General features: G+C 49.7%; 1 protein-coding gene across 3 annotated transcripts in view; it reads right to left on the reverse strand.

Moving 5' to 3' along the window:
- The window catches only part of LOC121575383 (sarcolemmal membrane-associated protein-like), a 209358-nt gene that overhangs the window by 72689 nt on the left and 114664 nt on the right, over positions 1 to 22005 (reverse strand). For 2 of the 3 annotated variants that reach the window (XM_041888448.2, XM_041888449.2), the window contains exons 8-11: positions 21201 to 21341; positions 6535 to 6672; positions 2351 to 2519; positions 2088 to 2135 (exon numbers count right to left, since the gene is read on the reverse strand). In XM_041888448.2, coding sequence (XP_041744382.1) covers positions 2088 to 2135; positions 2351 to 2519; positions 6535 to 6672; positions 21201 to 21341 — 496 coding nt within the window. The remainder of the gene's footprint in view (positions 1 to 2087; positions 2136 to 2350; positions 2520 to 6534; positions 6673 to 21200; positions 21342 to 22005) is intronic. The other variant, XM_041888450.2, reaches the window with a different exon arrangement.

The following is a 22005-nucleotide window of genomic DNA, read 5'->3' on the forward strand; positions in this document are numbered from 1 at the left end:
GAACACCAAGATTGGCAAAATTCGCCACTGGCGCCCTGTGCTCTTCACAGATGAAAGCAGGTTCACACTGAGCACACGTGACAGACATGACAGAGTCTGGAGACGCCGTGGAGAACGCTTCTGCTGCCTGCAACATCCTCCAGCATGACTGGTTTGGCGGTGGGTCAGTCATGGTGTGGGGTGGCATTTCTTTTGGGGGGCCGCACAGCCCTCCATGTGCTCGCCAGAGGTAGCCTGACTGCCATTAGGTATCGAGATGAGATCCTCAGACCCCTTGTGAGACCATATGCTGGTGCGGTTGGCCCTGGGTTCCTCCTAATGCAAGACAATGCTAGACCTCATGTGGCTGGAGTGTGTCAGCAGTTCCTGCAAGAGGAAGGCTTTGATGCTATGGACTGGCCCGCCCGTTCCCCAGACCTGAATCCAATTGAGCACATCTGGGACATCATGTCTTGCTCCATCCACCAACGCCACGTTGCACCACAGACTGTCCAGGAGTTGGCGGATGCTTTAGTCCAGGTCTGGGAGGAGATCCCTCAGGAGACCATCCGCCACCTCATCAGGAGCATGCCCAGGCGTTGTAGGGAGGTCATACAGGCACGTGGAGGCCACACACACTACTGAGCATCATTTTGACTTGTTTTAAGGACATTACATCAAAGTTGGATCAGCCTGTAGTGTGGTTTTCCACTTTAATTTTGAGGGTGACTCCAAATCCAGACCTCCATGGGTTGATGAATTTGATTTCCATTGATAATTTTTGTGTGATTTTGTTGTCAGCACATTCAACTATGTAAAGAAAAAAGTATTTAATAAGATTATTTCATTCATTCAGATCTAGGATATGTTGTTTAAGTATTCCCTTTATTTTTTTGAGCAGTGTAAATACATTAGGCCCTAATCTATGGATTTCACATGACTGAGCAGGAGCGCAGCCATTGGTAGGCCTGGGAGGGCATAGGCCCACCCCTTGGGAGCCAGGCCCGGGCAATTAGAATGAATTTTTCCCCACAAAAGAGATTTATTACAAACAGAGAACTGGCTAATAAATACAACGGGGCCATCAACGAGATCAAAGACCTCACTGACAAGATCAAGGTAGTGGACGTAGAGGCCTATCTCAATTAGCGTCATTCCTCGCCTCCTTCAGAGTCCCTCCCCTCTGACCAAACAGGGGTCCTGGGCTGGCGTGGTTACACGTGGTCAGCGGTTGTGAGGCAGATTGGACGTACTGCCACATTTTCTAAAAAGACGTTGGAGGTGGCTTATAGTAGAGAAATGAACATTAAATTCTCTGGCAACAGCTCTGGTGGATATTCCTCCAGTCAGCATGCCAATTGCATGCTCCCTCAAAACTGGAGACATCTGTGGCATTGTGTTGTGTGACAAAACTGCACATTTTAAAGTGGCCTTTTATTGTCCCCAGCACAAGGTGCACCTGTGTAATGATCATGCTGTTTAATCAGCTTCTTGATATGCCACACCTGTCAGGTGGATGGATTATCTTGGGAAAGGAGAAATGGCCACTAACAGGGATGTAAACACATTGGAGAGAAATAAGATGTGTGTGCGTATGGCACATTTCTGGGATCTTTTATTTCAGCTCATGAAACATGGGACCAACACTTTACATGTTGCATTTATATTTTTGTTCAGTGTAGTAGATCAAACAGCTGACAACCTTAGGTGTGGTTACTGCACATCCCATACAGTATCATATCTCCCAACTCCCAATGCAGAAACACAGAGGCTGGGTACAGCAGGATTCTTCCATGATCTACAGTAACCAGCAGCTAGCTACTGTTCAGACAGAGCAGAAGAAGCAAGATTGACGGAACAAAGAAGAACAAAAGCAACAGAAGATAAGAAGCCCTGAGTCAGTAGATTAGAACATGAAGGAAAAGAGGAGATGCAGGGTAACTGATAGACCCAGACCGCCGACCCGGACCGCCGACCCGGACCGCCGACCCAGACCGCCGACCCGGACCGCCGACCCGGACCGCCGACCCAGACCGCCGACCCAGACCGCCGACCCAGACCGCCGACCCAGACCGCCGACCCAGACGGCGACCCAGACCGCCACTCACCTAAACTGTTGTCCTTGGTGCTTTTCTCCTGCAGCTGTTCTAACCCAACTGGTAACAACAGATTAGAGAGAGGATGTGACTAAAACAAGGTCAACTGAAGGGCTTGCTGAGAACCATGTTTCCCTGCTGGGTTTGGTTTTCCTACACAGTGACATTACAGGAGTAGAGGCATAAATCGAGAGAGTGTGGATCGATAAACCATGCATCTTTTATGACCACGAAGCAAAGGTCTGCAGCACCAGTGTGTGTGTGTGTTATATTACCTTGCAGGGCAGTGAGGCGCTCGTTAGTGAAGTCGTTATCAGCCTGCAGGGCCTCAATACGAGCCTGTAGAGTCTGTTCCTTCTCCTCCTTCTCCTCAATACAAAGCTGCAGCTCCTTCTTCTCCAGCTGACCCTTCTGAGTCAACTCCTCCTGGCGGCCCTCTGCCAGCTACACACAGGAACACACACAGGGAGTATGCTATGGGGACTTTTGGTTGGGATGGTCACATCAAGTCAAGGCAATTTCACTGATCTCTGCCACATCAAGTCAAGGCTTTTCCCCAACCCCATCCCCTGGCCCTTTTCCCCATCCCCATCCCCTGGCCCTTTTCCCCAACCCCAACCCCTGGCTCTTTCACCATCCCCAACCCCTGGCTCTTCTCCCCATCCCCATCCCCAACCCCTGGCTCTTCTCCCCATCCCCATCCCCAACCCCTGGCCCTTTTCCCCATCCCCAACCCCTGGCCCTTTTCCCCATCCCCAACCCCCTTTTCCCCATCCCCATCCCCTGGCCCTTCTCCCCATCCCCAACCCCCTGGCCCTTCTCCCCCATCCCCATCCCCATCCCCAACCCCTGGCCCTTCTCCCCATCCCCAACCCCCTTTTCCCCATCCCCATCCCCTGGCCCTTCTCCCCATCCCCAACCCCTGGCCCTTCTCCCCATCCCCAACCCCTGGCTCTTTTCCCCATCCCCAACCCCTGGCTCTTCTCCCCATCCCCAACCCCTGGCTCTTCTCCCCATCCCATCCCCAACCCCTGGCTCTTCTCCCCATCCCCATCCCCATCCCCAACCCCTGGCTCTTCTCCCCATCCCCAACCCCTGGCCCTTCTCCCCATCCCCATCCCCAACCCCTGGCTCTTCTCCCCATCCCCATCCCCATCCCCAACCCCTGGCCCTTTTCCCCATCCCCAACCCCTGGCCCCTTCTCCCCATCCCCAACCCCTGGCCCTTCTCCCCATCCCCAACCCCTGGCTCTTTTCCCCATCCCCAACCCCTGGCTCTTCTCCCCATCCCCATCCCCAACCCCTGGCTCTTCACCCCATCCCCATCCCCAACCCCCTGGCTCTTCTCCCCATCCCCATCCCCAACCCCTGGCTCTTCTCCCCATCCCCAACCCCTGGCCCTTTTTCCCCATCCCCAACCCCCTGGCTCTTCTCCCCATCCCCAACCCCTGGCCCTTCTCCCCATCCCCAACCCCTGGCCCTTTTCCCCATCCCCAACCCCTGGCCCTTCTCCCCATCCCCATCCCCAACCCCTGGCTCTTTTCCCCATCCCCAACCCCTGGCCCTTCTCCCCATCCCCAACCCCTGGCTCTTCTCCCCATCCCCATCCCCAACCCCTGGCCCTTCTCCCCATCCCCAACCCCTGGCCCTTTTCCCCATCCCCAACCCCTGGCCCTTTTCCCCATCCCCAACCCCTGGCCCTTCTCCCCATCCCCAACCCCTGGCCCTTCTCCCCATCCCCAACCCCTGGCTCTTTTCCCCATCCCCAACCCCTGGCTCTTTTCCCCATCCCCAACCCCTGGCCCTTTTCCCCATCCCCAACCCCTGGCCCTTCTCCCCATCCACAACCCCCTGGCTCTTTTCCCCATCCCCAACCCCTGGCCCTTCTCCCCATCCCCATCCCCTGGCCCTTCTCCCCATCCCCTGGCCCTTCTCCCCATCCCCAACCCCTGGCCCTTCTCCCCATCCCCAACCCCTGGCTCTTTTCCCCATCCCCAACCCCTGGCTCTTTTCCCCATCCCCAACCCCTGGCCCTTCTCCCCATCCCCAACCCCTGGCCCTTCTCCCCATCCCCAACCCCTGGCTCTTCTCCCCATCCCCAACCCCAACCCCTGGCTCTTCTCCCCATCCCCAACCCCTGGCTCTTTTCCCCATCCCCAACCCCTGGCTCTTCTCCCCATCCCCAACCCCTGGCCCTTCTCCCCATCCCCAACCCCTGGCCCTTTTTCCCCATCCCCAACCCCTGGCCCTTCTCCCCCATCCCCATCCCCAACCCCCTGGCTCTTTTCCCCATCCCCAACCCCTGGCCCTTCTCCCCATCCCCAACCCCTGGCTCTTCTCCCCATCCCCATCCCCAACCCCTGGCCCTTCTCCCCATCCCCAACCCCTGGCCCTTCTCCCCATCCCCAACCCCTGGCCCTTTTCCCCATCCCCAACCCCTGGCCCTTCTCCCCATCCCCAACCCCTGGCCCTTCTCCCCATCCCCAACCCCTGGCTCTTTTCCCCATCCCCAACCCCTGGCCCTTCTCCCCATCCACAACCCCTGGCTCTTTTCCCCATCCCCATCCCCAACCCCTGGCCCTTCTCCCCCATCCCCCAACCCCTGGCTCTTCTCCCCATCCCCACCCTGGCTCTTTTCCCCATCCCCAACCCCTGGCCCTTCTCCCCATCCCCAACCCCTGGCTCTTTTCCCCATCCCCAACCCCTGGCTCTTCTCCCCATCCCCAACCCCTGGCCCTTCTCCCCATCCCCAACCCCTGGCTCTTCTCCCCATCCCCAACCCCCAACCCCTGGCTCTTCTCCCCATCCCCAACCCCTGGCTCTTTTCCCCATCCCCAACCCCTGGCCCTTTTCCCCATCCCCAACCCCTGGCCCTTTTCCCCATCCCCAACCCCTGGCCCTTCTCCCCATCCCCAACCCCTGGCCCTTACCCAACCCCTGGCTCTCATCCCAACCCCTGGCTCTTCTCCCCATCCCCAACCCCTGGCTCTTTTCCCCATCCCCAACCCCTGGCTCTTCTCCCCATCCCCAACCCCTGGCCCTTCTCCCCATCCCCAACCCCTGGCTCTTTTCCCCATCCCCAACCCCTGGCTCTTCTCCCCAACCCCAACCCCTGGCCCTTCTCCCCACCCCCAACCCCTGGCTCTTTTCCCCATCCCCAACCCCTGGCTCTTCTCCCCAACCCCAACCCGTGGCCCTTCTCCCCATCCCCAACCCCTGGCTCTTCTCCCCATCCCAACCCCTGGCCCTTCTCCCCATCCCCAACCCCTGGCTCTTTTCCCCATCCCCAACCCCTGGCTCTTCTCCCCATCCCCAACCCCTGGCCCTTTTCCCCATCCCCAACCCCTGGCTCTTCTCCCCATCCCCAACCCCTGGCTCTTCTCCCCATCCCCAACCCCTGGCCCTTCTCCCCATCCCCATCCCCAACCCCTGGCCCTTCTCCCCATCCCCAACCCCTGGCTCTTTTCCCCATCCCCAAACCCCTGGCCCTTCTCCCCATCCCCATCCCCAACCCCCTGGCTCTTTTCCCCATCCCCAACCCCTGGCCCTTCTCCCCATCCCCAACCCCCTGGCCCTTCTCCCCATCCCCAACCCCTGGCTCTTCTCCCCATCCCCAACCCCCTGGCCCTTCTCCCCATCCCCAACCCCTGGCCCTTCTCCCCATCCCCAGCCCCTGGCTCTTCTCCCCATCCCCAACCCCCTGGCCCTTCTCCCCAACCCCATCCCCAACCCCTGGCTCTTTTCCCCATCCCCAACCCCTGGCCCTTTTCCCCATCCCCAACCCCTGGCCCTTTTCCCCATCCCCAACCCCTGGCTCTTTTCCCCATCCCCAACCCCTGGCCCTTCTCCCCATCCCCAACCCCTGGCTCTTTTCCCCAACCCCAACCCCTGGCCCTTCTCCCCATCCCCAACCCCTGGCCCTTTTCCCCATCCCCAACCCCTGGCCCTTTTCCCCATCCCCAACCCCTGGCTCTTTTCCCCATCCCCAACCCCCTGGCTCTTCTCCCCATCCCCAACCCCTGGCTCTTCTCCCCATCCCCCAACCCCTGGCCCTTCTCCCCATCCCCAACCCCTGGCCCTTCTCCCCATCCCCAACCCCTGGCTCTTCTCCCCATCCCCAACCCCTGGCCCTTCTCCCCATCCCCAACCCCTGGCCCTTCTCCCCATCCCCAACCCCTGGCTCTTTTCTCAAGGAATCGTTACTCGATTTCTTGGATCCTATCTCCTCTCCTCCTTCTCAAAACCCATTGGAGAAGGTGGTCAGAGGGGAGGGACCCTGCACCTTATTGGAGAAGGTGGTCAGAGGGGAGTGACCCTGTACCTTATTGGAGAAGGTGGTCAGAGGGGCGGGACCCTGTACCTTATTGGAGAAGGTGGTCAGAGGGGAGGGACTCTGAAGGAGGCGAGGAGATAGGAGGCGAGGAATAACGCTAATTGAGATAGGCCTCTACGTCCACTACCTTGATCTTGTCAGTGAGGTCTTTGATCTCGTTGATGGCCCCGTTGTATTTATTAGCCAGTTCTCTGATCTCTCCCTGGTTCCTCTCATTCATGTCCTTCAGGTGGGAACACTCATCCTCCGTGTTACTCAGGCTTCGCTAAAAGGAGAAATCACACAGGAGACCCATCATCATTAATATGGAACTCCACCCAGCCCGCAGTCAGCCAGGTCAAGCTTAATCATGTATTTAAACATGTCCAGTAGACAAATGTTTAAAATTGTTTAGCAACGTTGTGCAGTAATGAACAGGCCCCCAGCCAGGTATGAAGAGGTCTGTCTCATCTCGACTCTTGACCGCTTCCTGACCACCTCTACCTAGCCTCAACTCTAACCCTATTCACCTAATTACCGAACATTGCTATGGGCAACAGCCAAACAACGGAAGCGATGGATTCGACTTACGCTTTACCTCCCTACTGCAGTGCCAGAGTCAATTATTAGAAAGAGTCAATATCTAGAGCATAAAAGGTCAAGTATACAAGTCTAAGTGTCATTTAAATTTAATTCAAGTTGGCTAACATTAGCTAGACCTACTAGTAGTTTGGTTTTAATTCAAGTTGGCTAACATTAGCTAGACCTACTAGTAGTTTGGTTTTAATTCAAGTTGGCTAACATTAGCTAGACCTACTAGTAGTTTGGTTTTAATTCAAGTTGGCTAACATTAGCTAGACCTACTAGTAGTTTGGTTTTAATTCAAGTTGGCTAACATTAGCTAGACCTACTAGTAGTTTGGTTTTAATTCAAGTTGGCTAACATTAGCTAGACCTACTAGTAGTTTGGTTTTAATTCAAGTTGGCTAACATTAGCTAGACCTACTAGTAGTTTGGTTTTAATTCAAGTTGGCTAACATTAGCTAGACCTACTAGTAGTTTGGTTTTAATTCAAGTTGGCAAACATTAGCTAGACCTACTAGTAGTTTGGTTTTAATTCAAGTTGGCTAACATTAGCTAGACCTACTAGTAGTTTGGTTTTAATTCAAGTTAGCTAACATTAGCTAGACCTACTAGTAGTTTGGTTTTGATAATAATAACGTTAGTTGTGGTAGAGTGAATTAAGGCCATACACCAAGCCAATAACTATAATGATAAACTGTAGACTACATAACGACAAAACGCTGGTGAGCATCCACACTAGAGGAAACGCTGGTGAGCATCCACACTAGAGGAAACGCTGGTGAGCATCCACACTAGAGGAAACGCTGGTGAGCATCCACACTAGAGGAAACGCTGGTGAGCATCCACACTAGAGGAAACGCTTGGTGGGCATCCACACTAGAGGAAACGCTGGTGAGCATCCACACTAGAGGAAGCTGGTGAGCATCACACTAGAGAAGCACGCTAGAGTGGCATCCACACTAGAGGAAACGCTGGTGAGCATCCACACTAGAGGGGAAACGCTTGGTGAGCATCCACACTAGAGGAAACGCTGGTGAGCATCCACACTAGAGGAAACGCTGGTGAGCATCCACACTAGAGGAAACGCTGGTGAGCATCCACACTAGAGGAAACGCTGGTGAGCATCCACACTAGAGGAAACGCTGGTGAGCATCCACACTAGAGGAAACGCTGGTGAGCATCCACACTAGAGGAAACGCTGGTGAGCATCCACACTAGAGGAAACGCTGGTGAGCATCCACACTAGAGGAAACGCTGGTGAGCATCCACACTAGAGGGGAAACGCTGGTGAGCATCCACACTAGAGGAAACGCTGGTGAGCATCCACACTAGAGGAAAGCGTGGTGAGCATCCACACTAGAGGAAACGCTGGTGAGCATCCACACTAGAGGAAACGCTGGTGAGCATTCACACTAGAGGAAACGCTGGTGAGCATCCACACTAGAGGAAAGCGCTGGTGAGCATCACACTAGAGGAAACGCTGGTGAGCATCCACACTAGAGGAAACGCTGGTGAGCATCCACACTAGAGGAAACGCTGGTGAGCATCCACACTAGAGGAAACGCTGGTGAGCATCCACACTAGAGGAAACGCTGGTGAGCATCCACACTAGAGGAAACGCTGGTGAGCATCACACTAGAGGAAACGCTGGTGAGCATCCACACTAGAGGAAACGCTGGTGAGCATCCACACTAGAGGAAACGCTGGTGAGCATCCACACTAGAGGAAACGCTGGTGAGCATCCACACTAGAGGAAACGCTGGTGAGCATCCACACTAGAGGAAACGCTGGTGAGCATCCACACTAGAGGAAACGCTGGTGAGCATCCACACTAGAGGAAACGCTGGTGAGCATCCACACTAGAGGAAACGCTGGTGAGCATCCACACTAGAGGAAACGCTGGTGAGCATCCACACTAGAGGAAACGCTGGTGAGCATCCACACTAGAGGAAACGCTGGTGAGCATCCACACTAGAGGAAAAGCTGGTGAGCATCCACACTAGAGGAAATGCTGGTGAGCATCACACTAGAGGGAAACGCTGGTGAGCATCCACACTAGAGGAAACGCTGGTGAGCATCCACACTAGAGGAAACGCTGGTGAGCATCCACACTAGAGGAACGCTGGTGAGCATCCACACTAGAGGAAACGCTGGTGAGCATCCACACTAGAGGGGAAAGCTGGTGAGCATCCACACTAGAGGGAAACGCTGGTGAGCATCCACACTAGAGGAAACGCTGGTGAGCATCCACACTAGAGGAAACGCTGGTGAGCATCCACACTAGAGGAAAGCTTGGTGAGCATCCACACTAGAGGAAACGCTGGTGAGCATCCACACTAGAGGGAACGCTGGTGAGCATCCACACTAGAGGAAACGCTGGTGAGCATCACACTAGAGGGAAGCTGGTGAGCATCCACACTAGAGGAAACGCTGGTGAGCATCACACTAGAGGAAACGCTGGTGAGCATCCACACTAGAGGAAACGCTGGTGAGCATCCACACTAGAGGGAAACGCTGGTGAGCATCCACACTAGAGAGGAAACGCTGGTGAGCATCCACACTAGAGGGAAAGCTGGTGAGCATCCACACTAGAGGAAACGCTGGTGAGCATCCACACTAGAGGGAAAAGCTGGTGAGCATCCACACTAGAGGAAAGCTGGTGAGCATCCACACTAGAGGGGAAACGCTGGTGAGCATCCACACTAGAGGAAACGCTGGTGAGCATCCACACTAGAGGAAACGCTGGTGAGCATCCACACTAGAGGAAACGCTGGTGGAGCATCCACACTAGAGGAAACGCTGGTGAGCATCCACACTAGAGGAAACGCTGGTGAGCATCCACACTAGAGGAAACGCTGGTGAGCATCCACACTAGAGGAAACGCTGGTGAGCATCCACACTAGAGGAAACGCTGGTGAGCATCCACACTAGAGGAAACGCTGGTGAGCATCCACACTAGAGGAACGCTGGTGAGCATCCACACTAGAGGAAACGGCTGGTGAGCATCCACACTAGAGGAAACGCTGGTGAGCATCCACACTAGAGGAAACGCTGGTGAGCATCCACACTAGAGGAAACGCTGGTGAGCATCCACACTAGAGGAAACGCTGGTGAGCATCCACACTAGAGGAAACGCTGGTGAGCATCCACACTAGAGGAAACGCTGGTGAGCATCCACACTAGAGGAAACGCTTGGTGAGCATCCACACTAGAGGAAACGCTGGTGAGCATCCACACTAGAGGAAACGCTGGTGAGCATCCACACTAGAGGAAACGCTGGTGAGCATCCACACTAGAGGAAACGCTGGTGAGCATCCACACTAGAGGAAAGCTGGTGAGCATCCACACTAGAGGGAAACGCTGGTGAGCATCCACACTAGAGGGAAAGCTGGTGAGCATCCACACTAGAGGAAACGCTGGTGAGCATCCACACTAGAGGGGAACGCTGGTGAGCATCCACACTAGAGGAAACGCTGGTGAGCATCCACACTAGAGGAAACGCTGGTGAGCATCCACACTAGAGGAAACGCTGGTGAGCATCCACACTAGAGGAAACGCTGGTGAGCATCCACACTAGAGGAAACGCTGGTGAGCATCCACACTAGAGGAAACGCTGGTGAGCATCCACACTAGGGGGAAACGCTGGTGAGCATCCACACTAGAGGGAAACGCTGGTGAGCATCCACACTAGAGGAAACGCTGGTAGAGCATCCACACTAGAGGAAACGCTGGTGAGTATCCACACTAGAGGAAACGCTGGTGAGCATCCACACTAGAGGAACGCTGGTGAGCATCCACTAGAGGAAACGCTGGTGAGCATCCACACTAGAGGAAACGCTGGTGAGCATCCACACTAGAGGAAACGCTGGTGAGCATCCACACTAGAGGGGAAACGCTGGTGAGCATCCACACTAGAGGGAACTGGTGAGCATCCACACTAGAGGAAACGCTGGTGAGCATCCACACTAGAGGAAACGCTGGTGAGCATCCACACTAGAGGAAACGCTGGTGAGCATCCACACTAGAGGAAACGCTGGTGAGCATCCACACTAGAGGAAAGTTAGTCTATCCTTCTACAGTCCTACACCTGTCAATCAACTGATCAACGCATCCTACAGCACACTGTCTATTGATAAGGTGGTAACACAAGACCATCCATGAGGTCTCTAACCCACAGATACTGGTTCAGACCATGAGGTCTCTAACCCACAGATACTGGTTCAGACCATGAGGTCTCTAACCACCACAGATACTGGTTCAGACCATGAGGTCTCTAACCCACAGATAGTGGTTCAGACCATGAGGTCTCTAACCCACAGATACTGGTTCAGACCATGAGGTCTTTAACCCACAGATACTGGTTCAGACCATGAGGTCTCTAACCCACAGATAGTGGTTCAGACCATGAGGTCTCTAACCCACAGATACTGGTTCAGACCATGAGGTCTCTAACCCACAGATACTGGTTCAGACCATGAGGTCTCTAACCCACAGATACTGGTTCAGACCATGAGGTCTCTAACCCACAGATACTGGTTCAGACCATTCATGAGGTCTCTAACCCACAGATACTGGTTCAGACCATTCATGAGGTCTCTAACCCACAGATACTGGTTCAGACCATTCATGAGGTCTCTAACCCACAGATACTGGTTCAGACCATTCATGATGTCTCTAACCCACAGATACTGGTTCAGACCATGAGGTCTCTAACCCACAGATACTGGTTCAGACCATGAGGTCTCTAACCCACAGATACTGGTTCAGACCATTCATGATGTCTCTAACCACCACAGATACTGGTTCAGACCATTCATGAGGTCTCTAACCCACAGATACCTGTAGCCTGTTGGCACGGGAACAGCTAGAAGAGAGAGGCTAGAGATGTGTAAGCGAAATATTAGCTAGATATTAGGCCATTCATTAGCTAAATATTAGCTAGATATTAGGCCATTCATTAGCTAAATATTAGCTAGATATTAGGCCATTCATTAGCTAAATATTAGCTAGATTAGGCCATTCATTAGCTAAATATTAGCTAGATATTAGGCCATTCATTAGCTAAATATTAGCTAGATATTAGGCCATTCATTAGCTAAATATTAGCTAGATATTAGGCCATTCATTAGCTAAATATTAGCTAGATATTAGGCCATTCATTAGCTAAATATTAGCTAGATATTAGGCCATTCATTAGCTAAATATTAGCTAGATTAGGCCATTTAAATATTAGCTAGATTAGGCCATTCATTAGCTAAATATTAGCTAGATATTAGGCCATTCATTAGCTAAATATTAGCTAGATTAGGCCATTCATTAGCTAAATATTAGCTAGATATTAGGCCATTCATTAGCTAAATATTAGCTAGATATTAGGCCATTCATTAGCTAAATATTAGCTAGATATTAGGCCATTCATTAGCTAAATATTAGCTAGATATTAGGCCATTCATTAGCTAAATATTAGCTAGATATTAGGCCATTCATTAGCTAAATATTAGCTAGATATTAGGCCATTCATTAGCTAAATATTAGCTAGATATTAGGCCATTCATTAGCTAAATATTAGCTAGATATTAGGCCATTCATTAGCTAAATATTAGCTAGATATTAGGCCATTCATTAGGCTAAATATTAGCTAGATATTAGGCCATTCATTAGCTAAATATTAGCTAGATATTAGGCCATTCATTAGCTAAATATTAGCTAGATATTAGGCCATTCATTAGCTAAATATTAGCTAGATATTAGGCCATTCATTAGCTAAATATTAGCTAGATATTGGGCCATTCATTAGCTAAATATTAGCTAGATATTAGGCCATTCATTAGCTAAATATTAGCTAGATATTAGGCCATTCATTAGCTAAATATTAGCTAGATATTAGGCCATTCATTAGCTAAATATTAGCTAGATATTAGGCCATTCATTAGCTAAATATTAGCTAGATATTAGGCCATTCATTAGCTAAATATTAGCTAGATATTAGGCCATTCATTAGCTAAATATTAGCTAGATATTAGGCCATTCATTAGCTAAATATTAGCTAGATATTAGGCCATTCATTAGCTAAATATTGGCTAGATATTAGGCCATTCATTAGCTAAATATTAGCTAGATATTAGGCCATTCATTAGCTAAATATTAGCTAGATATTAGGCCATTCATTAGCTAAATATTAGCTAGATATTAGGCCATTCATTAGCTAAATATTAGCTAGATATTAGGCCATTCATTAGCTAAATATTAGCTAGATATTAGGCCATTCATTAGCTAAATATTAAGGCTAAATATTTCCCTATCAAAGTGCAAGAAAAATAAGTAAAGAGATGATGAAATGGCAGCTCTGTAGTGCGTTCCTCCAGGCTGCGCTCTGTGGTCCCCCCTCTATCTCTACCCCACCCAAAGCTCAACATTGATGATGGCACAGGCCTACGTTTTTAGACAATAACATTATTCTACCTAGGCTACAATAACACAGTGCAACGAGGAATGTATTATTGTTATCAAGTGAATACACAATTACTATCCATGGGCTGTAAACTGATGCAGGATCATTTGAATAACCGCTCAGGCCTGGTCATGCAACCATTTGGATCAGTGTGGGTCTGTTCTCACTAGGCCTGGTCAGTCTGGGTCTGTTCTCACTAGGCCTGGTCAGTCTGGGTCTGTTCTCACTAGGCCTGGTCAGTCTGGGTCTGTTCTCACTAGGCCTGGTCAGTCTGGGTCTGTTCTCACTAGGCCTGGGTCAGTCTGGGTCTGTTCTCACTAGGCCTGGTCAGTCTGGGTCTGTTCTCACTAGGCCTGGTCAGTCTGGGGTCTGTTCTCACTAGGCCTGGTCAGTCTGGGTCTGTTCTCACTAGGCCTGGTCAGTCTGGGTCTGTTCTCACTAGGCCTGGTCAGTCTGGGTCTGTTCTCACTAGGCCTGGTCAGTCTGGGTCTGTTCTCACTAGGCCTGGTCAGTCTGGGTCTGTTCTCACTAGGCCTGGTCGTCTGGGTCTGTTCTCACTAGGCCTGGTCAGTCTGGGTCTGTTCTCACTAGGCCTGGTCAGTGTGGGTCTGTTCTCACTAGCCTGGTCAGTCTGGGTCTGTTCTCACTAGGCCTGGTCAGTCTGGGTCTGTTCTCACTAGGCCTGGTCAGTCTGGGTCTGTTCTCACTAGGCCTGGTCAGTCTGGGCTGTTCTCACTAGGCCTGGTCAGTCTGGGTCTGTTCTCACTAGGCCTGGTCAGTCTGGGTCTGTTCTCACTAGGCCTGGTCGGTCTGGGTCTGTTCTCACTAGGCCTGGTCAGTCTGGGTCTGTTCTCACTAGGCCTGGTCAGTCTGGGTCTGTTCTCACTAGGCCTGGTCAGTCTGGGTCTGTTCTCACTAGGCCTGGTCAGTCTGGGTCTGTTCTCACTAGGCCTGGTCAGCTGTGAGTCTGTTCTCACTAGGCCTGGTCAGTCTGGGTCTGTTCTCACTAGGCCTGGTCAGTCTGGGTCTGTTCTCACTAGGCCTGGTCAGTCTGGGTCTGTTCTCACTAGGCCTGGTCAGTCTGGGTCTGTTCTCACTAGGCCTGGTCAGTCTGGGTCTGTTCTCACTAGGCCTGGTCAGTCTGGGTCTGTTCTCACTAGGCCTGGTCAGTCTGGGTCTGTTCTCACTAGGCCTGGTCAGTCTGGGTCTGTTCTCACTAGGCCTGGTCAGTCTGGGTCTGTTCTCACTAGGCCTGGTCAGTCTGGGTCTGTTCTCACTAGGCCTGGTCAGTCTGGGTCTGTTCTCACTAGGCCTGGTCAGTCTGGGTCTGTTCTCACTAGGCCTGGTCAGTCTGGGTCTGTTCTCACTAGGCCTGGTCAGTCTGGGTCTGTTCTCACTAGGCCTGGTCAGTCTGGGTCTGTTCTCACTAGGCCTGGTCAGTCTGGGTCTGTTCTCACTAGGCCTGGTCAGTCTGGGTCTGTTCTCACTAGGCCTGGTCAGTCTGGGTCTGTTCTCACTAGGCCTGGTCAGTCTGGGTCTGTTCTCACTAGGCCTGGTCAGTCTGGGTCTGTTCTCACTAGGCCTGGTCGCGGTCTGGGTCTGTTCTCACTAGGCCTGGTCAGTCTGGGTCTGTTCTCACTAGGCCTGGTCGGTCTGGGTCTGTTCTCACTAGGCCTGGTCAGTCTGGGTCTGTTCTCACTAGGCCTGGTCAGTCTGGGTCTGTTCTCACTAGGCCTGGTCAGTCTGGGTCTGTTCTCACTAGGCCTGGTCAGTCTGGGTCTGTTCTCACTAGGCCTGGTCAGTCTGGGTCTGTTCTCACTAGGCCTGGTCAGTCTGGGTCTGTTCTCACTAGGCCTGGTCATGCAACCATTTGGATCAGTCTGGGTCTGTTCTCACTAGGCCTGGTCAGTCTGGGTCTGTTCTCACTAGGCCTGGTCAGTCTGGGTCTGTTCTCACTAGGCCTGGTCAGTCTGGGTCTGTTCTCACTAGGCCTGGTCAGTCTGGGTCTGTTCTCACTTGGCCTGGTCAGTGTGGGTCTGTTCTCACTAGGCCTGGTCAGTCTGGGTCTGTTCTCACTAGGCCTGGTCAGTCTGGGTCTGTTCTCACTAGGCCTGGTCAGTCTGGGTCTGTTCTCACTAGGCCTGGTCAGTCTGGGTCTGTTCTCACTAGGCCTGGTCAGTCTGGGTCTGTTCTCACTAGGCCTGGTCAGTCTGGGTCTGTTCTCACTAGGCCTGGTCAGTCTGGGTCTGTTCTCACTAGGCCTGGTCAGTCTGGGTCTGTTCTCACTAGGCCTGGTCAGTCTGGGTCTGTTCTCACTAGGCCTGGTCAGTCTGGGTCTGTTCTCACTAGGCCTGGTCAGTCTGGGTCTGTTCTCACTAGGCCTGGTCAGTCTGGGTCTGTTCTCACTAGGCCTGGTCAGTCTGGGTCTGTTCTCACTAGGCCTGGTCAGTGTGGGTCTGTTCTCACTAGGCCTGGTCAGTCTGGGTCTGTTCTCACTAGGCCTGGTCAGTCTGGGTCTGTTCTCACTAGGCCTGGTCAGTCTGGGTCTGTTCTCACTAGGCCTGGTCAGTCTGGGTCTGTTCTCACTAGGCCTGGTCAGTCTGGGTCTGTTCTCACTAGGCCTGGTCAGTCTGGGTCTGCTTCTCACTAGGCCTGGGTCAGTCTGGGTCTGTTCTCACTAGGCCTGGTCAGTCTGGGTCTGTTCTCACTAGGCCTGGTCAGTCTGGGTCTGTTCTCACTAGGCCTGGTCAGTCTGGGTCTGTTCTCACTAGGCCTGGTCAGTCTGGGTCTGTTCTCACTAGGCCTGGTCAGTCTGGGTCTGTTCTCACTAGGCCTGGTCAGTGTGGGTCTGTCTCTCACTAGGCCTGGTCAGTCTGGGTCTGTTCTCACTAGGCCTGGTCAGTCTGGGTCTGTTCTCACTAGGCCTGGTCAGTCTGGGTCTGTTCTCACTAGGCCTGGTCAGTCTGGGTCTGTTCTCACTAGGCCTGGTCAGTCTGGGTCTGTTCTCACTAGGCCTGGTCAGTCTGGGTCTGTTCTCACTAGGCCTGGTCAGTCTGGGTCTGTTCTCACTAGGCCTGGTCAGTCTGGGTCTGTTCTCACTAGGCCTGGTCAGTCTGGGTCTGTTCTCACTAGGCCTGGTCAGTCTGGGTCTGTTCTCACTAGGCCTGGTCAGTCTGGGTCTGTTCTCACTAGGCCTGGTCAGTCTGGGTCTGTTCTCACTAGGCCTGGTCAGTCTGGGTCTGTTCTCACTAGGCCTGGTCAGTCTGGGTCTGTTCTCACTAGGCCTGGTCAGTCTGGGTCTGTTCTCACTAGGCCTGGTCAGTCTGGGTCTGTTCTCACTAGGCCTGGTCATGCAACCATTTGGATCAGTGTGGGTCTGTTCTCACTAGGCCTGGTCATGCAACCATTTGGATCAGTGTGGGTCTGTTCTCTACAGTTAAGAAGGTCCAGAAAGGTACATTAGCAGGACACTCATCTGGTGTATGTTGTCAGGATGCAGGCAGGTGTTAACTATAGGAAAATATGGGCTTCTCCTTTCCAACTCCCCGCCTGTTAATGCTGTAGCCTATTCTCTCCTCCAATAGGCTGTTAGCAGGCTAACGAACATGGTACTTGAACAACAGAACAATGAAGACAGACGTAGCCTACATCCTAGGTTAGAAGCATAGGCTATGCATATTATCCCAGAATTCATAAACTCAATGTTAGGCTTAATACTGCAGAGAATATATCCAGTCAATTTACACAGCGAAAGAAAAAAAAGTTGATCAGATAATGAATTCCTAGGTAGCTACACTATGTAATGAATTCCTAGGTAGCTACACTATGTAATGAATTCCTAGGTAGCTACACTATGTAATGAATTCCCAGGTAGCTACACTATGTAATGAATTCCTAGGTAGCTACACTATGTAATGAATTCCCAGGTAGCTACACTATGTAATGAATTCCTAGGTAGCTACACTATGTAATGAATTCCCAGGTAGCTACACTATGTAATGAATTCCCAGGTAGCTACACTATGTAATGAATTCCTAGGTAGCTACACTATGTAATGAAATCCTAGGTAGCTACACTATGTAATGAATTCCTAGGTAGCTACACTATGTAATGAATTCCTAGGTAGCTACACTATGTAATGAAATCCTAGGTAGCTACACTATGTAATGAATTCCTAGGTAGCTACACTATGTAATGAAATCCTAGGTAGCTACACTATGTAATGAAATCCTAGGTAGCTACACTATGTAATGAATTCCTAGGTAGCTACACTATGTAATGAATTCCTAGGTAGCTACACTATGTAATGAATTCCCAGGTAGCTACACTATGTAATGAATTCCCAGGTAGCTACACTATGTAATGAATTCCTAGGTAGCTACACTATGTAATGAATTCCCAGGTAGCTACACTATGTAATTAATTCCTAGGTAGCTACACTATGTAATGAATTCCCAGGTAGCTACACTATGTAATGAATTCCTAGGTAGCTACACTATGTAATGAATTCCTAGGTAGCTACACTATGTAATGAAATCCCAGGTAGCTACACTATGTAATGAATTCCTAGGTAGCTACACTATGTAATGAATTCCTAGGTAGCTACACTATGTAATGAAATCCTAGGTAGCTACACTATGTAATGAATTCCTAGGTAGCTACACTATGTAATGAATTCCTAGGTAGCTAAAATATGTAATGAATTCCCAGGTAGCTACACTATGTAATGAATTCCCAGGTAGCTACACTATGTAATGAATTCCTAGGTAGCTACACTATGTAATGAATTCCCAGGTAGCTACACTATGTAATGAATTCCTAGGTAGCTACACTATGTAATGAATTCCCAGGTAGCTACACTATGTAATGAAATCCCAGGTAGCTACACTATGTAATGAATTCCTAGGTAGCTACACTATGTAATGAAATCCCAGGTAGCTACACTATGTAATGAATTCCTAGGTAGCTACACTATGTAATGAAATCCCAGGTAGCTACACTATGTAATGAAATCCCAGGTAGCTACACTATGTAATGAATTCCTAGGTAGCTACACTATGTAATGAATTCCTAGGTAGCTACACTATGTAATGAAATCCCAGGTAGCTACACTATGTAATGAATTCCTAGGTAGCTACACTATGTAATGAATTCCCAGGTAGCTACACTATGTAATGAATTCCTAGGTAGCTACACTATGTAATGAATTCCCAGGTAGCTACACTATGTAATGAATTCCTAGGTAGCTACACTATGTAATGAATTCCCAGGTAGCTACACTATGTAATGAATTCCCAGGTAGCTACACTATGTAATGAATTCCTAGGTAGCTACACTATGTAATGAAATCCTAGGTAGCTACACTATGTAATGAATTCCTAGGTAGCTACACTATGTAATGAATTCCTAGGTAGCTACACTATGTAATGAAATCCTAGGTAGCTACACTATGTAATGAATTCCTAGGTAGCTACACTATGTAATGAAATCCTAGGTAGCTACACTATGTAATGAAATCCTAGGTAGCTACACTATGTAATGAATTCCTAGGTAGCTACACTATGTAATGAATTCCTAGGTAGCTACACTATGTAATGAATTCCCAGGTAGCTACACTATGTAATGAATTCCCAGGTAGCTACACTATGTAATGAATTCCTAGGTAGCTACACTATGTAATGAATTCCCAGGTAGCTACACTATGTAATGAATTCCTAGGTAGCTACACTATGTAATGAATTCCCAGGTAGCTACACTATGTAATGAATTCCTAGGTAGCTACACTATGTAATGAATTCCTAGGTAGCTACACTATGTAATGAAATCCCAGGTAGCTACACTATGTAATGAATTCCTAGGTAGCTACACTATGTAATGAATTCCTAGGTAGCTACACTATGTAATGAAATCCTAGGTAGCTACACTATGTAATGAATTCCTAGGTAGCTACACTATGTAATGAATTCCTAGGTAGCTAAAATATGTAATGAATTCCCAGGTAGCTACACTATGTAATGAATTCCCAGGTAGCTACACTATGTAATGAATTCCTAGGTAGCTACACTATGTAATGAATTCCCAGGTAGCTACACTATGTAATGAATTCCTAGGTAGCTACACTATGTAATGAATTCCCAGGTAGCTACACTATGTAATGAAATCCCAGGTAGCTACACTATGTAATGAAATCCCAGGTAGCTACACTATGTAATGAAATCCCAGGTAGCTACACTATGTAATGAATTCCTAGGTAGCTACACTATGTAATGAATTCCTAGGTAGCTACACTATGTAATGAAATCCCAGGTAGCTACACTATGTAATGAATTCCTAGGTAGCTACACTATGTAATGAAATCCTAGGTAGCTACACTATGTAATGAATTCCTAGGTAGCTACACTATGTAATGAATTCCCAGGTAGCTACACTATGTAATGAATTCCTAGGTAGCTACACTATGTAATGAATTCCTAGGTAGCTACACTATGTAATGAAATCCCAGGTAGCTACACTATGTAATGAATTCCTAGGTAGCTACACTATGTAATGAAATCCCAGGTAGCTACACTATGTAATGAATTCCTAGGTAGCTACACTATGTAATGAATTCCTAGGTAGCTACACTATGTAATGAATTCCCAGGTAGCTACACTATGTAATGAATTCCTAGGTAGCTACACTATGTAATGAATTCCTAGGTAGCTACACTATGTAATGAAATCCTAGGTAGCTACACTATGTAATGAATTCCCAGGTAGCTACACTATGTAATGAATTCCTAGGTAGCTACACTATGTAATGAAATCCCAGGTAGCTACACTATGTAATGAATTCCTAGGTAGCTACACTATGTGCCCCGGGATCCAGCTCCAAAAACTACCATATTTTAGGGCCAACAAATATATCCTACCCAGGCTACAACAACACAATGTAATAAAGAATGTTATAATCATTTTCTGCAGTGAATAGCCCATGTTATTTGAATAACCACTCAAAAGCCTGGTGTTTTGAACGCATATTCATTTAGAAATGAGTGCATCTAGGTTGCCTGATTGGGCAACCATTCGTTTCAGTTATGGCTTTTTTCCTCAGCAGTTTAGCCTACAAGGTCGAGGCACAAATAGCAGGATAGTAATATGGTGTATTTTGTCATGACGTATCAGGTAACAGAAACATGCAGAGATTTCTAGTGGCGCGCATTTGAATTAAAACAATGCACAAGCATGGAGGAAGTTGTATCCATAGTTTCCGCATTTGGCTTCCATGTTTTAAAAGCTTTAGAAAATTAGGTGGATTGAACAGGAAGGTCAGTCTCACCTCGACCTCTGACAGCTTCCTGACCACCTCTACCTAGCCTTAACGCTAACCCTACTGAACAGGAAGGTCAGTCTCACCTCGACCTCTGACAGCTTCCTGACCACCTCTACCTAGCCTTAACGCTAACCCTACTGAACAGGAAGGTCAGTCTCACCTCGACCTCTGACAGCTTCCTGACCACCTCTACCTAGCCTTAACGCTAACCCTACTGAACAGGAAGGTCAGTCTCACCTCGACCTCTGACAGCTTCCTGACCACCTCTACCTAGCCTTAACGCTAACCATACTGAACAGGAAGGTCAGTCTCACCTCGACCTCTGACAGCTTCCTGACCACCTCTACCTAGCCTTAACGCTAACCCTACTGAACAGGAAGGTCAGTCTCACCTCGACCTCTGACAGCTTCCTGACCACCTCTACCTAGCCTTAACGCTAACCCTACTGAACAGGAAGATCAGTCTCACCTCGACCTCTGACAGCTTCGTGACCAACTCTATCTTCTCCTGCAGGACCCTCCTCAGGGACTCTTTGGCCGTAGTCTCATAGTTGTGTTTGTCTTCCTGCAGACCCACCAGCTCCTTACGCATCCCATCCTCCGTTTGGTTCTGGAGAGGGTGGGGGAAGAGACACAGAGAGAGAGGGGGGAAGAGCGAGAGAGGGGAAGAGAGAGAGAGGGGAAGAGAGAGAGTGGGGGAAGAGAGAAGATTGAGAGAGGTCCCCTAAAAAAAACCTCTTATCCAAAAACATTACTAAACATGCATGTCTATTAGTATGTCAATAAACATACACTAAGTATGTGAAATATTTGGGACACCTGCTCTTTCCATTACAAAATGACCAGGTGAAAGCTAATATCCTTATTGAGGTCACCTGTTAAATCCACTTCAATCAGTGTAGATGAAGGGGAGGAGACAGGTTAAAGAAGGATTTATAAGCCTTGAGACATGGATTGTGTATGTGTTCATTTCAGAAGGTGAATGGGCAACACAAAAGATTTAAGTGCATTTGAATGGAGTATGGTAGTAGGTCCCAGACGCACCGGTTTGAGTGTGCTTTCGAAAATTGTGGAGTCCATGCCCCAGACGAATTGAGGCTGTTCTGAGGGCAAAGGGGGTGCAACTGAATATTATTAAATTTGTTCCTAATGTTTTGTACACTCAGTGTTTGTGTGTATATATATACATACATACTGCTCAAAAAAATAAAGGGAACACTAAATTAACACATCCTAGATCTGAATGAATGAAATAATCTTATTAAATACTTTTT

Source organism: Coregonus clupeaformis, chromosome 10 (assembly GCF_020615455.1).
Source record: "Coregonus clupeaformis isolate EN_2021a chromosome 10, ASM2061545v1, whole genome shotgun sequence".
In the NCBI taxonomy this organism is placed as follows: domain Eukaryota; kingdom Metazoa; phylum Chordata; class Actinopteri; order Salmoniformes; family Salmonidae; genus Coregonus; species Coregonus clupeaformis.